At 40.2% G+C, this 17,145-nt stretch overlaps 1 protein-coding gene across 3 annotated transcripts in view; it reads right to left on the bottom strand.

Moving 5' to 3' along the window:
* Positions 1–17,145, bottom strand: part of ARHGAP10 (Rho GTPase activating protein 10) — a 368,778-nt gene that overhangs the window by 55,533 nt on the left and 296,100 nt on the right. For all 3 annotated transcript variants that reach the window (XR_009692905.1, XM_061142466.1, XM_061142467.1), the window contains exon 19: positions 10,037–10,184. Coding sequence is in view for 2 of the 3 variants with exons in the window: in XM_061142466.1 (XP_060998449.1) it covers positions 10,037–10,184 (148 nt within the window). In the remaining variant the exon portion in view is untranslated. The remainder of the gene's footprint in view (positions 1–10,036; positions 10,185–17,145) is intronic.

Genomic DNA, 17,145 nt, shown 5'->3' with positions numbered 1-17,145 from the left:
AACTTGTACTACAGTGAATAAATGGGGGGTAAGGGTGGAAACACACTTGCATTTAAATTTCCTACTGGACTCAAACCAGACAATTTGGAAAAATAAATCAACCAAAGTTGGCTATAACGCATACTAGATAACCAAAACTAGATAAACATGAGAAGTGACCCAATGACCATAAATAAGAAAACATGCATAAAAATATTAAACTTTTGAAAATTCCAAATAGAGCTGAAAAACATTTAGTCCTGGTGATATGAAGAGATTTTTTTTTTGAAAGGGTAGAGTTTTCAGTATGCTAAGTAATCAATAACAAAGCTTTTTAGTACCCTTTTTCTGTATGCTTCCTTTCAAAAGCATTTTTGTCACCTCTTCATTTATTTCCTTTTTTAGAATATGTGAAATATGGCTCCCACTTTGTTCTCTCTGAAACAATCCTTTTTGACACAGTTTGAGTTTCACTAAAGCTGAGCTACAAATAGTTGGGGTGAGGGGAGAAGATAAATAACAGTTTTCAGTTGCTTTATCTTATGACCTGTGAGATAAAACAAAATCACTCCATGACCAAAATCATGAGCTTTTGTGATCGTAACAACATTCAAAAAAAAACAAAGGCGGAAATCAAGAATTAACAAAAAGTTTATAAAAAGACAAAATGTAGATTAAAACATCATATAGGAAGAGCCAAGATGGCGGAGGAGTAGGACGGGGAGACCACTTTCTCTCCTACAAATTCATCAAAAGAATAACTGAACGCAGAGCAAACTTCGCAAAACAACTTCTGATCGCTAGCTGAGGTCATCAGGCGCCCAGAAAAGCAGCCCATTGTCTTCGGAAGGAGGTAGGACAAAATATAAACGATTAAAAGTGAGACAAAAGAGCTAAGGACGGAGATCCGTCCCTGGAAGGGAATCTTAGGCGGCATTGCTTGGAGTAGGGTCCGGGCCTGAGTGCCCTGAGGACAATCGGAGGGAGCTTCTGTGAGTTGCCAACTTGAACTGTGGGAGACCAAAGGAGAGAGAGTAAATTAACCGGCCCGAACACACTGCCGGCCTTTCGCAGAACAAAGAGACCGAGAAAGTCCAGAGAAGAGCTCGCAGGCTGCGGACCGGCCCAGCCCCGCCGGAGGCAGGAGGCAGGGGGGAGGGGAAGGTCGCGGCGAGACACAGGGCGCAGGCACCCGACCGGCGCGGGCGGGGACTGGGGCTGGGGACGCGGAGGGCAGAGGGCGCGCGCAACCGACTGGCGCCAGCGGAAACTGAGACTGGGTCCGCGGAAGGGAGTGGGCGCGCCACACCTGGGGAGAGTGCGCCCACCGAGCCCCTGGCTGCCTGGACCGCTCTGACGGGGAAGGCACAGAGAGCAGGCGCAGCTTTTCGTTCCGCGCTTTTGTGGAACACCCGAGGGCTGGAACCTCGCGCAGCGCGGGGCGCGCTCCATATAGAACAGCCGGGAGCCTGAGCAGCGCAGACGGAGAAAGCAGCGTCAGCCCCGCCCGGCAGCGCAAGCCCCTCCCCACAGCGCCAGCCCCTCCCTGCAGCGCCAGCCCCGCCCCGCAGAGCGACGGAACTAGCTACCTGAATAAGAGTCCACCTCTGCCCGCCTGTGTCAGGGCGGAAATGAGGCTCTGAACAGACCGGCAAACAGAAGCCAAATAAACAAAGGGAACCGCTTCAGAAGGGACTGGTGCAACAGATTAAAATCCCTCTAGAAAACACTGACTACACCGGAAGGGGCCTGTAGATATCGAGAAGTGTAAGCTGCAACGAGGAGCTATCTGAAACTGAGCCGAACCCACACTGACCACAACAGCTCCAGAGAAACTCCTAGATATAATTTTACTTTTTTCTCTCTCTTTTTTTTTTTTCTTTTTTATTATTTTTTCTTTTTTATTTTTTCTCTTTTATTTTCCTTTAAAATCCCCTATTACTCCCCCATTACTCCTTAACTTTCATTTCCATAGGTTTTTACGATTTTTTTAATTAGGGGAAAAAAAAAATTTTTTTTCTCTTTCTTTCTTTTCTCTTTTTTTTATTTCCTTTTTCTCTTCTATTTTCTATTTTTCTTTTTCTCTTATTTCTTTTAAAGTCCTCTAGTACTCCTCTACTACTCCTTAATTTTCATTTTCAATACACTATAACCTTAACAAAAAAAAAAAAAAGAAGAGAAGCCCTGTTTTTAAACCGAAGATTATTCTCTCCCAATCTTGACTCTCTGTTTTCTACCACAGAACACCTCTATTTCCTCCTTTCCCCTTATCTTCCCAATCCAATTCTGTGAATCTTTGTAGGTGACTGGGCTACAGAGAACACTCTGGGAACAGACAGCTGCGTAGATCTGTCTCTCTCCTCTTGAGTCCCCCTTTTTCTCCTCCTGCTCATCTATATCTCCCTCCTCCCTCTCCTCTTCTTCATGTAACTCTGTGAACCTCTCTGGGTGTCCCTAACGGGGGAGAATCTTTTTGCCATTAACCTAGAAGTTTTCTTATCAGTGCTGTATAGTTGGAGAAGTCCTGAGACTACAGGAAGAATAAAACTGAAATCCAGAGGCAGGAGACTTAAGCCCAAAACGTGAGAACACCAGAAAACTCCTGACTACAGGGAACTTTAAGTAATAAGTGACCGTCCAAAAGCCTCCATACCTGCACTGAAACCAACCACCACCCAAGAGCCAATAAGTTTTAGAGCAAGACATACCACGCCAATTCTCCAGCAACGCACGAACATAGCCGTGAACATCAACATACAGGCTGCCCAAGGACACACCTAACACATAGACCCATCTCAAAACTCATTACTGGGCACTCCATTGCTCTCCAAAGAGAAGAAATCAAATTCCACGCACAAGAACACTGACGCAAGCTTCCCTAACCAGGAAACCTTGACAAGCCAATCGTCTAACCCCACCCACGGTGTAAATCCTCCACAATAAAAAGGAACCACAGACCTCCAAAATACAGAAAGCCCACTCCAGACACAGCAATGTAAACAAGATGAAGAGGCAAAGAAATACCCAACAGGTAAAGGAACATGAAAAATGCCCACCAAGTCAAACAAAAGAGGAGGAGATAGGGAATCTACCTGAAAAAGAATTTAGAATAATGATAATAAAAATGATCCAAAATCTTGAAAACAAAATGGAGTTACAGATAAATAGCCTGGAGACAAAGATTGAAAAGATACAAGAAATGTTTAATAAAGACCTAGAAGAAATAAAAAAGAGTCAATTAAAAATGAATCATGCAATGAATGACATCAAAAACACTTTGGAGGGAACCAAGAGTAGACTAACGGAAGCAGAAGATAGGATAAGTGAGATAGAAGATAAAATGGTGGAAATAAATGAAGCAGAGAGGAAAAAAGAAAAAAGGATCAAAAGAAATGAGGACAACCTCAGGGACCTCTGGGACAATGTGAAACGCCCCAACATTCGAATCATAGGAATTCCAGAAGAAGAAGACAAAGAGAAAGGCCATGAGAAAATACTCGAGGAGATAATAGCTGAAAACTTCCCGAAAATGAGGAAGGAAATAGCCACCCAAGTCCAAGAAGCCCAGAGAGTCCCAAACAGGATAAACCCAAGGCGAAACACCCCAAGACACATATTAATCAAATTAACAAAGATCAAACACAAAGAACAAATATTAAAAGCAACAAGGGAGAAACAACAAATAACACACAAAGGGATCCCCATAAGGATAACAGCTGATCTATCAATAGAAACCCTCCAGGCCAGAAGGGAATGGCAGGACGTACTGAAAGTAATGAAAGAGAATAACCTACAACCTAGATTACTGTATCCAGCAAGGATCTCATTCAGATATGAAGGAGAATTCAAAAGCTTTACAGACAAGCAAAAGCTGAGAGAATTCAGCACCACCAAACCAGCTCTTCAACAAATGCTAAAGGATCTTCTCTAGACAGGAAATGCAGAAAGGTTGTATAAACGTGAACCCAAAACAACAAAGTAAATGGCAACAGGACCACACCTATCAATAATTACCCTAAATGTAAATGGGTTGAATGCCCCAACCAAAAGACAAAGATTGGCTGAATGGATACAAAAACAAGACCCCTATATATGCTGTCTACAAGAGACCCACCTCAAAGCAAGAGACACATACAGACTAAAAGTGAAGGGCTGGAAAAAAATATTTCATGCAAACGGAGACCAAAAGAAAGCAGGAGTCGCAATACTCATATCAGATAAAATAGACTTTCAAATAAAGGATGTGAAAAGAGACAAAGAAAGACACTACATAATGATCAAAGGATCAATCCAAGAAGAAGATATAACAATTATAAATATATATGCACCCAACATAGGAGCACCGCAATATGTACGGCAAACACTAACGAGTATGAAAGAGGAAATTAATAGTAACACAATAATAGTGGGAGACTTTAATACCCCACTCACAACTATGGATAGATCAACTAAACAGAAAATTAACAAGGAAACACAAACCTTAAATGACACAATGGACCAGCTAGACCTAACTGATATCTATAGGACATTTCACCCCAAAACAGTCAACTTCACCTTTTTCTCAAGTGCACATGGAACATTCTCAGAATAGATCACATCCTGGGCCATAAATCTGGTCTTGGAAAATTCAAAAAAATTGAAATCATTCCAGTCATCTTTTCTGACCACAATGCAGTAAGATTAGATCTCAATTACAGGAAAAAAATAGTTAAAAATTCAAACATATGGAGGCTAAATAACATGCTTCTGAATAACCAACAAATCATAGAAGAAATCAAAAAAGAAATCAAAATATGTATAGAAATGAATGAAAATGAAAACACAACAACCCAAAACCTATGGGACACTGTAAAAGCAGTGCTAAGGGGAAGGTTCATAGCATTACAGGCTTACATCAAGAAACAAGAAAAAAACCAAATAAATAACCTAACTCTACACCTAAAGCAACTAGAGAAGGAAGAAATGAAGAACCCCAGGGTTAGCAGAAGGAAAGAAATCTTAAAAATCAGACCAGAAATAAATGCAAAAGAAACTAAAGAGACCATAGCAAAAATCAACAAAGCTAAAAGCTGGTTTTTTGAAAAAATAAACAAAATTGACAAGCCATTAGCAAGACTCATTAAGAAACAAAGAGAGAAGAACCAAATTAACAAAATTAGAAATGAAAATGGAAAGATCACAACAGACAACACTGAAATACAAAGGATCATAAGAGACTACTACCAGCAGCTCTATGCCAATAAAATGGACAACTTGGAAGAAATGGACAAATTCTTAGAAAAGTATAACTTTCCAAAACTGAGCCAGGAAGAAATAGAAGATCTTAACAGACCCATCACAAGCAAGGAAATTGAAACTGTAATCAAAAATCTTCCAGCAAACAAAAGCCCAGGACCAGATGGCTTCACAGCTGAATTCTACCAAAAATTTAGAGAAGAGCTAACACCTATCTTACTCAAACTCTTCCAGAAAATTGCAGAGGAAGGTAAGCTTCCAAACTCATTCTATGAGGCCACCATCACCCTAATTCCAAAACCAGACAAAGATGTCACAAAAAAAGAAAACTACAGGCCAATATCACTGATGAACATAGATGCAAAAATCCTTAACAAAATTCTAGCAAACAGAATCCAACAACATATTAAAAAAATCATACACCATGACCAAGTGGGCTTTATCCCAGAAATGCAAGGATTCTTTAATATCCGCAAATCAATCAATGTAATACACCACATTAACAAATTGAAAGATAAAAACCATATGATTCTCTCAATAGATGCAGAGAAAGCCTTTGACAAAATTCAACACTCATTTATGATTAAAACTCTCCAAAAAGCAGGAATAGAAGGAACATACCTCAACATAATAAAAGCTATATATGACAAACCCACAGCAAGCATCACCCTCAATGGTGAAAAATTGAAGGCATTTCCCCTGAAATCAGGAACAAGACAAGGGTGCCCACTCTCACCACTACTATTCAACATAGTGTTGGAAGTTCTGGCCACAGCAATCAGAGCAGAAAAAGAAGTAAAAGGAATCCAGATAGGAAAAGAAGAAGTAAAACTCTCACTGTTTGCAGATGACATGATCCTCTACATAGAAAACCCTAAAGACTCTACCAGAAAATTACTAGAGCTAATCAATGAATATAGTAAAGTTGCAGGATATAAAATTAACACACAGAAATCCCTTGCATTCCTATATACTAACAATGAAAAAACAGAAAGAGAAATTAAAGAAACAATACCATTCACCATTGCAACAAAAAGAATAAAATACTTAGGAGTATATCTACCTAAAGAAACAAAAGACCTATACATAGAAAACTATAAAACACTGATGAAAGAAATCAAAGAGGACACAAACAGATGGAGAAACATACCGTGTTCATGGATTGGAAGAATCGATATTGTCAAAATGGCTATTCTACCCAAAGCAATCTATAGATTCAACACAATCCCTATCAAGTTACCAACGGTATTTTTCACAGAACTAGACCAAAGAATTTCACAATTTGTATGGAAATACAAAAAACCTCGAATAGCCAAAGTAATCTTGAGAAAGAAGAATGGAACTGGAGGAATCAACCTGCCTGACTTCAGACTCTACTACAAAGCCACAGTCATCAAGACAGTATGGTACTGGCACAAAGACAGAAATATAGATCAATGGAACAGAATAGAAAGCCCAGAGATAAATCCACGGACCTATGGACACCTTATCTTTGACAAAGGAGGCAAGGATATACAATGGAAAAAAGACAACCTCTTTAACAAGTGGTGCTGGGATAACTGGTCAACCACTTGTAAAAGAAGAAACTAGAACACTTTCTAATACCATACACAAAAATAAACTCAAAATGGATTAAAGATCTAAATGTAAGACCAGAAACTATAAAACTCCTAGAGGAGAACATAGGCAAAACACTCTCCAACATAAATCACAGCAAGATCCTCTATGACCCACCTCCCAGAATATTGGAAATAAAAGCAAAAATAAACAAATGGGACCTAATGAAACTTAAAAGCTTTTGCACTACAAAGGAAACTATAAGCAAGGTGAAAAGACAGCCCTCAGATTGGGAGAAAATAATAGCAAAGGAAGAAACAGACAAAGGATTAATCTCAAAAATATACAAGCAACTCCTGCAGCTCAATTCCAGAAAAATAAATGACCCAATCAAAAAATGGGCCAAAGAACTAAACAGACATTTCTCCAAAGAAGACATACAGATGGCTAACAAACACATGAAAAGATGCTCAACATCACTCATTATTAGAGAAATGCAAATCAAAACCACAATGACGTACCATTACACGCCAGTCAGGATGGCTGCTATCCAAAAGTCTACAAGCAATAAATGCTGGAGAGGGTGTGGAGAAAAGGGAACCCTCTTACACTGTTGGTGGGAATGCAAACTAGTACAGCCGCTATGGAAAACAGTGTGGAGATTTCTTAAAAAACTGGAAATAGAACTGCCATATGACCCAGCAATCCCACTTCTGGGCATACACACTGAGGAAACCAGATCTGAAAGAGACACGTGCACCCCAATGTTCATCTCAGCACTGTTTATAATAGCCAGGACATGGAAGCAACCTAGATGCCCACCAGCAGATGAATGGATAAGGAAGCTGTGGTACATATACACCATGGAATATTACTCAGCCGTTAAAAAGAATTCATTTGAACCAGTCCTAATGAGATGGATGAAACTGGAGCCCATTATACAGAGTGAAGTAAGCCAGAAAGATAAAGAACATTACAGCATACTAACACATATATATGGAATTTAGAAAGATGGTAACGATAACCCTATATGCAAAACAGAAAAAGAGGCACAGAAATACAGAACAGACTTTTGAACTCTGTGGGAGAATGTGAGGGTGGGATATTTCAAAAGAACAGCATGTATACTATCTATGGTGAAACAGATCACCAGCCCAGGTGGGATGCATGAGACAAGTGCTCGGACCTGGTGCACTGGGAAGACCCAGAGGAATCGGGTGGAGAGGGAGGTGGGAGGGGGGGATCGGGATGGGGAATACGTGTAAATCTATGGCTGATTCATATCAATGTATGACAAAAATAATAATAATAATAATAATAAAATAAAAATTAAAAAAAATAAAATAAAAAATAAAACATCATATAAATAGTGAATATAAAAACAGACTAAAGGAATTAAATATTTGTCAATCTTTTTTCTTTATAATTAAAAATTTTAAAGAATTATTATGTTAAAAATCAGAAAAGCTATGATTGTACACCATTTTGAATATATCCATAAAAAACATGCTAAATACCACTTCAGCAGTTTCTTACCCATTAAAAATAATCACTCAGCAACCCAATGATCAAAAGCTTAGTAAACTATATTCACATGACTGGATACTCTGATTCAGTTGCTAAAAATACCTGCCCCCCAAGTAGATGCAACTCTAAAACGAAAGGTCCCTCCTTGATCATTTCTTTTATGAAATGAGAGCCAATTCGATTTTGCTCAAAGTTGATGAGCCTGTTTAGGTACTGTTTCCTGTCACCTTGATTTCTTTCCCCCTCCTACTTTCCAACATATGCCTCATTCACTAATCTTTTAACACTTCCACCAAAGGACAAGTGAGATAAAAGTCGAGGTGCAATTTAAACCAGTCAGCTTTACTCCCTATTAGCAACTCTGGAGAGATAGTGAATGTGAGGGAAAAAAAAAAGAGGAGAGGATAAAAAGTTAGCTGGGCTCAGAAGCTGAAACCAAGGACTAAAAGGCAGCTCTGAAATTAGAGGTTGCTTTAAATCATAGGGCTTCCTTGGTGACTCAGATGGTAAATAATCCGCCTGCAATGTGGGAGACCTGGGTTCAATCCCTGGATCAGGAAGATCCCCTGGAGAAGGGAAAGGCTACCCACTCCAGTATTCTTGCCTGGAGAATTCCATGGACAGAGGAGCCTGGCAGGCTACAGTCCATAGGGTTGCAAAGAGTTGGACACGGCTAAGGCAATAACACAACAAATCATGCCCTTACTCTGGAAAATATGGATGTGACTGTAAAACTAACACTTGTATCACATGCACGTATGTCTTAAATACTTTAAAAGAATATTGGAATGCCTTAGCCCTCAGTGTTATTACAGGAGGCATTCTGAGTCCTCCTGCACAGACCCCCTGGGAGTTAAAGACACATGTCACTTGCTGGCTTGGATCTTTGGATATCAGCTATGTGGATATTTGATTATACAGCTGCGTATGATGGAGGTACTGGATTTGTTCCTATCTTCATTTCTTCCCTCCCTTTGACAATCACCTCATACGGCCAAACCAATAAAACCTTGGTAGTTTCAGTCTTATTCCCCACACCACTGACCACATGGTTACAAATCAGCAACTGGGTGTGTCCAATGAGCTCACAGCCTTGTTCTGTAAGGATCACTGTTTAAAATTCCAATTTGAGACAGGTGGCAATGCTGAGACAAGTGGCAACCACAGGACACCAGTGAGCTGGAACAGGGTGGTTTGGATGGAAAGTGAGGGCTTCCACTGATCAGAGTCCCAGTGTAGCTTGGTCCACTCAGGCAAGCCCCGACCGTGGTCAATTTGCCACCTCTGCCACCGGATAAGACACCCGCCTCAGGAGAAAGTCAGAAAACTGGGGCAAGGATGGTACAGAAGCACAGACCCAGTGCAACTGTGACCTGCGCCTTTGATCTCAATGCACTGAACATCAGACTGGATCTGCTCCTCTTGCAAAAGACCTGCTTTCATTTTAGTTCCTCTTGCATTTGTCTCAGGGTTATATAACCTCACAGGAGGTCACACAAGCCTCCCAAAAAAGAAACGTAAGCTGTCTTTTTCAAAGTAAAAAAAGAACAGTGCATAACAAAGACAAACACAAACTGAAACTTTGCATGCTCTTCCTGAGGCAAAAGCTTTACCCTCTCTGTTAATCTCAAAAAATTATAATCTTAAGAGTAGAAGGAAGTTTAAAAACACAAAGGATGGGAAACCATGACCTGCCCTGGGGACAAAGGCAAGAAGAAAAACGTAATGAACATCTTACCATCTTCCAGTTCAAGACAGAGGTTATATACAGCCACGGGTCTCTTAGTCCTCTGGCCTTGCCTCTTCGATTGTCTTGGCGGAGCATTTGGGGGTGCTGACAGGGGGACTGGCTCAGGCAAGGTGGCATCAGGCGGGGTCCTAAAAATCTGCCATAGAAACACAAAGGACATTAATTGTTTTCCATGAACAGAAACTTGGGTTTTGCAACAGTATACCAATCCCAAACAACATTTGATTTGGAGTCCACCCAAAATGGGCTGCTGGAGCCAAAAATCCATGCCTTTAAATTTTGGGCATAAAATCATAAATCTTTTATTTATTTTTTAACAGAAGATTTCAAAATAAAATTTCTCATTAATAGTAAGTAAAAGCAACATCAAATCATTATATTTCAAAATAGAGTCATGCCCAAACTAAACAAGTCTAATCATCTCCACCAGATGTTGACAATGCCACAGCTCTTCATCCACAAAGGAAGTAACCAGGATAAAACACTAAAAACAAATATCCCATTCAATTTCACACAGGGTTATATTTATGCCAGAACGCTAGTTTCAATTTTTTTTTTTCAAACTACATAAACAGAAACATACGACTGCAAATATTTTTTACACATTTAAAAATAGCCTGTGCTTATGAAATTACCTTTCAGAGTCCACATACATTTTTCATAAAATGCTCTGTATGTTTAATCAATTTGTTTAATACCCTCCAACCTCCCTTAAATACTTCCCCTCTACTTATGAAACCTAGAATATCAGTACCTTCATTATCTACAGTGTCATTCATCTGTCAGCAACAACAACATTAATTCAAATATCCTGATTCTTTCCTCAGCAACATTTTTTCTTTGAGTATCGCAAGCGGAGCCACGCGTGCGTCCTAAGTCGTTTGTCCGACTCTTTGTGGCCCTATGGACTGTAGCCCGCCAGGCTCCTCTGTCTATGGGATTCTCCAGACAAGAATACTGGAGTGGGTTGCCCTGCCCTCCTCCAGGGGATCTTCCCAATCCAGGGATCAAACCCATGTCTCTTAGTCTCCTGCAGTAGCAAAAGGGTTCTTGACCATGAGTGCCACCTGGGACGCTCCAAACTGTGCCATCTAGGGAAGCATATCACAGAGGTGATTTATAATAAAATTTCCATTGCTGCCAAGACCTGAGTTCAGAAGCTTCCCATCCCCAACACTGGAGTCCCTTCAGCCTTCAATGAAGTCCTAATATAAAATATTTAGACATCACCCTAACAGACACTGTATCTCCAGAGCACTGATGTTCTATATGTAGATACTTGGAGAAAGTCAGCTAGCATTAAATAAACCATAAATATAAAACTCACAATAAAAGGCACTGAGGGAAAGCCCCATTGTTGCACGGAGATTATTATTTATGTATCTGAATAAAAATAGGTGTATGACCTGTGTATACAAGTGAGGGTACCACATATATGTATCACATTTAATAGCTAACCAACATGTCAGAATTATATTCACAATCTACAAGTTCTCATCTAAAAGCTATCATATACCAACAGAAATAAACAATTTCAACAGAGCATTTGCTTTATAGTACCATACTGCCCCCTCATGTGTAAACGGAATAAAAAATGGCTTAAATTACTATGGACAAATATTTGCTTGTGAAAATTTAATTTTGTGCTCCAACTGGTAACCTGCTAACACCGTATTTCCACAGACTTTGTGCTCCAATAGGGTGCTCTGGCAAATAGCAGCTACTTATCTGCCTTAAAAAATCCCCTTCTGTGTACACTGTTGTCCACAGCTGGCTTTACCGCCCTGTGCCATCATTCCAATTAAGGAAGGCTGCAGAGTGACGGGAACAGGAGAGAAGTCAGGCGGTGAAGAGGATGACAGTGGTGAAAGAGGGAAGGAAAGATGGGAAAACCTGATCCCATGAGAAGGAACTAGCACCTGTGTGTGCCCAACATTGGGAAGAGCCTGCGGTCTTATGTTCAATCTTTACAAACATGTCACCTGCCTCTGGGACACTACTGGGATAGGAGATCAAACAACACAGAGCCAGCATCCCCAAAGCGTAAACAGTGGAAAGGGCATACATGAAGAAACAGCGCTGGACAGCTGATAACCTTCTAAGCAGACCTTTCTACAAGATCGCACTGACTGGAATGATGTGGATGCGGACAGCTGTTTCACATCCCCTCCCTCCCCCACCACACAGGGTGAGGGTGTGGGGAGTGCGGTGAGAGAGCAGTCCCAGTCTGCAGAGCCAGACGACCAAGCAAATCGGGACCCAGGCATCTGACTCCTAGATTCCTGGGCGAGGGCTGATCTGAGACATCCCAGGGCTGGGCCTCCAGAAGATATGAAACAGTTCAGTTTACATCAGAGCATCTAGGAGAATATTCAGTCAGTTAGTTCAGTCGCTCAGTCGTGTCCGACTCTTTGCGACGCCCATGGACTGCAGCACGCCAGGCTTCCCTGTCCATCACCAACCCCCGGAGCTTGCTCAAACTCAAGTCTACTGAATCGGCAATACCATCCAACCATCTCTTCCTCTGTCATCCCCTTCTCCTCCCACCTTCAATCTTTCCCAGCATCAGGGTCTTTTCTAATGAGTCAGTTCTTCGCATCAGGTGGCCAAAGTATTGGAGCTTCAGCTTCAGCATCAGTACTTCCAAGGAGAATATTACTCAGCCATAAAAAAGAAGAAAGCCCTCCTACAAGCAAGAATGTGGATGAGGGCAATGTGCTCAGTGAAATAAGTCAGACAGATAAAGACACATATGATCTCACTTACATTGGAATCTTAAAAAGAAAAGAAATTTTGGGAAAAAAACAAATTCATAGAAACAAAGAACAGATTGGTGGCTGCCAGAGGCAGCTCTGCAAATGGGTGAAGGTAGTCAAGATGTACAAACTTCTTTGAGTTATAAAATAAATAGGTCCTGGGGGTATAAAGTCCAGCATAGTGACCATAGTTACCAGTACTATATCATATACTTGCAAGTTGCTAAGAAAGTAGTCTTAGAAGTCCTCATCACAGGAAAAAAAAATGTGTGACTATGTGAGGTGATGTTGAATGGTAACTAAACTTACTGGGGTAATTTTTCACAATTTATAGCCGTATCAAATTAGTTGCACATCGTCAAATAAAACAACATTATATGTCAATTATAAAACTGAAGGAGGGAGTATATCTAAGAATGGGGATTGGGCTTTTAGCGGGGCAGGAGTGGTTCTGTTTTTTTGTGATTTGCATTTTAAAGCTCCCCAGGTGATTCTTTTGTGTAGTCAAGGCTGAGAAACAATTATTTAGATAGTCATTCCACTTTCCTTAGATGGACTAAATCTACATTGAAACACCAGAAAAGTTGTTTCAGAAAAACTAGCCCTGGACATATGCAATCAATTCCTTGGATCTTCCCAAGTCCTAATTAGGCATGAAATGTTTCAAAGATTCTAATGACCCACCATTCTCTCAATAAACTCTATGTGAATTAGCATTCAAAGAGCTAACCTATTAGATTGGTGGTGGTGGTTTGCTCAAAATTCTCCAAGCAAGGCTTCAACAAACAGTACCTGAACTGTGAACTTCCAGATGTTCAAGTTGGATTTGGAAAAGGCAGAGGAACCAGAGATCAAATTGCCAACATCACTGGATCATAGAAAAAGCAAGAGAGTTCAAGAAAAACATCTACTTCTGCTTTAATGCCTACGCCAAAGCCTTTGACTGTGTGGATCACAACAAACTGTGGAAAATTCTTCAGGAGATGGGAATATCAGACCACCTGATCTGCCTCCTGAGAAATCTGTATTCACGTCAAGAAGCAACAATTAGAACCGGACATGGAACAAAGGACTGGTTCAAAACTGGTAAAGAAGTATGTCAAGGCGGTATACTGTCACCCTGCTTATTTAACTTAATGCAGAGTACATCATGTGAAATGCCAGACTGGGTGAAGCACCAGCTGCAATCAAGATTGCCAGGAGAAATATCAATAATATCAGATATGCAGATGACACCACCCTTACGGCAGAAAACAAAGAGGAACTGCAGAGCCTCTTCATGAAAGTGAAAGGACAGAGTGAAAAAGCTGGCTTCAAACTCAACATTCAAAAAACTAAGATCATGGCATCCAGTCTCATCACTTCATGGCAAATAGATGGGGAAACAATGGAAACAGTGACAGACATTCTTTTCTTGGGCTCCAAAATCACTGCAGATGGTGCCAGAAGCCATGAAATTAAAAGACACTTGCTCCTTGGAAGAAAAACTATGACCAACCTAGACAGCATATTAAAAAGCAGAGACATTACCTTGTGAACAAACGTCCTTCTCGTCAAAGCTATGGTTTTTCCAGTAGTCATGTAGAAATGTGAGAGTTGGACTATAAAGAAAGCTGAGTGCTGAAGAATTGATGTTTTTGAACTGTGATGTTGGAGAAGACTCTTGAGAGTCCCGTGGACAGCAAGGAGATTAAACCAGGGAGTCCTAAAGGAAATCAGTCCTGAATATTCATTGGAAGGACTGATGCTGAAGCTGAAACTCCAATACTTTGGCCACCTGATGCAAAGAACTGACTTATTGGAAAAGACCCTGATGCTGGGAAAGATTGAAGGCAGGAGGAGAAAGGGACGACAGAGGATGAGATGGTTCAATGGCATCACTGACTCAATGGACATGAGTTTGAGCAAGATCCGGGAGTTGGTGATGAACAGGGCAGCCTGGCGTGCTGCGGTCCATGGGATTGCAAAGAGTCAGACAAGACTGAGCAACTGAACTGAACTGGTGATGGTTTAGTCACTAAGTTGTGCTCAACTCTTTGCAACCCCATGGACTATAGTACACCAGGTCATTTCCTTCTCCAAGGGATCTTCTAGATTCAGGGATCAAACCTGTGTCTCTTGCTTGGCAGGCAGACTCACTACCATTGAGTCACCTGGGAAGCCCATCATCAGATTAGGTGGTTCCAAAGCACAGATGATAACTTGAAAAGGTACTATCCTGGTTTTTTAAGCCTTCCCAGTTATGCAGGTTTAGACATATTATTAAAAGAGTGTTTTCTCATCTTTTCATTTACATAGTAAGAGCCATAATATGTACTTCTTAAGTTATTACAGGGATTTAATGAGATATTTATAAAGCATTTGGTACAGTACTTGGCACCATTAAGTAACCAGAAATAAATAGTAACTACTGTATTGTAATAGGATCACATCCAGTAAATAATGATAATAAAAATGAAGGCAGATCCTTATTACCCTACTCAACTGCAATTTTAAGAGGTTGTTAATTCCTTGAGGTCTTGAATATCCCTTAAATTCACTGTTTAGTTAATTGAAAGTGTTTGTAGAAAAGCTTATCAAGCAACGGACTAAAAGGAAGCAATGAACAGTGCCTCCTCAAAACTGCCAAGTCACCTAGAATCACACAATGGTTTCATATACTTCTGTATTTTAAAATACTTCTGTATTTTAGCACTGAAATTTAACATTTAAATTACTTCCTCTATCATTCAATACATTTCACATTTAATAAACACCTACTAGGTGGCAGGCTCTCTCTGAAACAGTTTAACATTCTCAAGGACCTTTGAGGGAAGTATTACTCCTCATGGTTTTTTTTTTTTTTTTTTTTTTGCTTTATTTTTTTCTCCATTTATTTTTATTAGTTGGAGGCTAATTACTTTACAATATTGTAGTGGTTTTGCCATATATTGACATGAATCAGCCATGGATTTACATGTGTTCCCCATCCCGATCCCCCCTCCTGCCTCCCTCTCCATCCCATCCCTCTTGGTCTTCCCAGTGCACCAGCCCTGAGCACTTGTCTCATGCATCCAACCTGGGCTGGTGATCTGTTTCACCCTTGATAGTATACTTGTTTCAATGCTGTTCTCTCAGAACATCCCACCCTCGCCTTCTCCCACAGAGTCTAAAAGTCTGTTCTGTACATCTGTTTTTCTGTTTTGCATATAGGGTTATTGTTACCATCTTTCTAAATTCCATATATATGCGTTAGTATACTGTACTGGTCTTTATCTTTCTGGCTTACTTCACTCTGTATAATGGGCTCCAGTTTCATCCATCTCATTAGAACTGATTCAAATGAATTCTTTTTAATGGCTGAGTAATATTCCATGGTGTATATGTACCACAGCTTCCTTATCCATTCGTCTGCTGATGGGCATCTAGATTGCTTCCATGTCCTGGCTATTATAAACAGTGCTGCGATGAACACTGGGGTACACGTGTCTCTCTCAGATCTGGTTTCCTCGGTGTATATGCCCAGGAGTGGGATTGCTGGGTCATATGGCAGTTCTTCTCATGGTTTTTTAAAATGATAAAAGCTCAAAGATTAGTCAGTCCAGACAGCAGAGTTGGTATCGTAACTGAACTCTGATTTCAAAGCTCCTGTTGCCCATTTAAAAAACAAATTTAATTCATAAGGAAAAACCCACCAATTATACTGTCCTGTATCTATTCAGAAAAGTACATCTGGAGATTATCTATACAGAGTCACCATCACTGTGTTTTGTTCTCCTAGACATTTCAAGAATACATTACCTCTCACATGTATTTAACCTTGTTTGCCAATGCACCGACCACAGTTCTCAACTCTTTTTTTTAGGCTACAAATCTATGCCCTCATGGTTGTCTCTGAAACTTCAGAAATTATTTTAAAAGATACTCTTTTTTCTTTTTATTTTAAAAGATATTCTTTTTAAATTCAAAAGAGGAAAGAGAAAATTATTTACTTTAAAGTGTTGTCTTCTTTCCTGGCAATCTGATGATAACAGTTAAAATTTAGCTTATCTTGTTCTATATAGTCAAGACGTTTGTCTGCTTTAAATATAACATTGATTTTCCAATTCCAGAACCACTGCAAGGATGCAAACTCCTCTACCTCCCAGGTCTCATTCCAAAATCATGCGACTCTCCCAACTTCCCCACATCATGACAACTTTGCTCTAGGGCAAAAGATGAACTCAACTTAAGGAATATATCAAGCCTACTCAAAATCTGTTTTTTCCAGGGTGTAAATTTTCTCCACTGTACCTATGTATTTATGACATAAGAAAAACTCAAACCAGACAATCCAATGACAACAAAACAAAAATCCACACG

The sequence above is a fragment of the Dama dama genome, chromosome 5 (genome assembly GCF_033118175.1).
Source record: "Dama dama isolate Ldn47 chromosome 5, ASM3311817v1, whole genome shotgun sequence".
NCBI lineage: Eukaryota > Metazoa > Chordata > Mammalia > Artiodactyla > Cervidae > Dama > Dama dama.
This window is presented reverse-complemented; position numbering and strand designations above follow the sequence as displayed.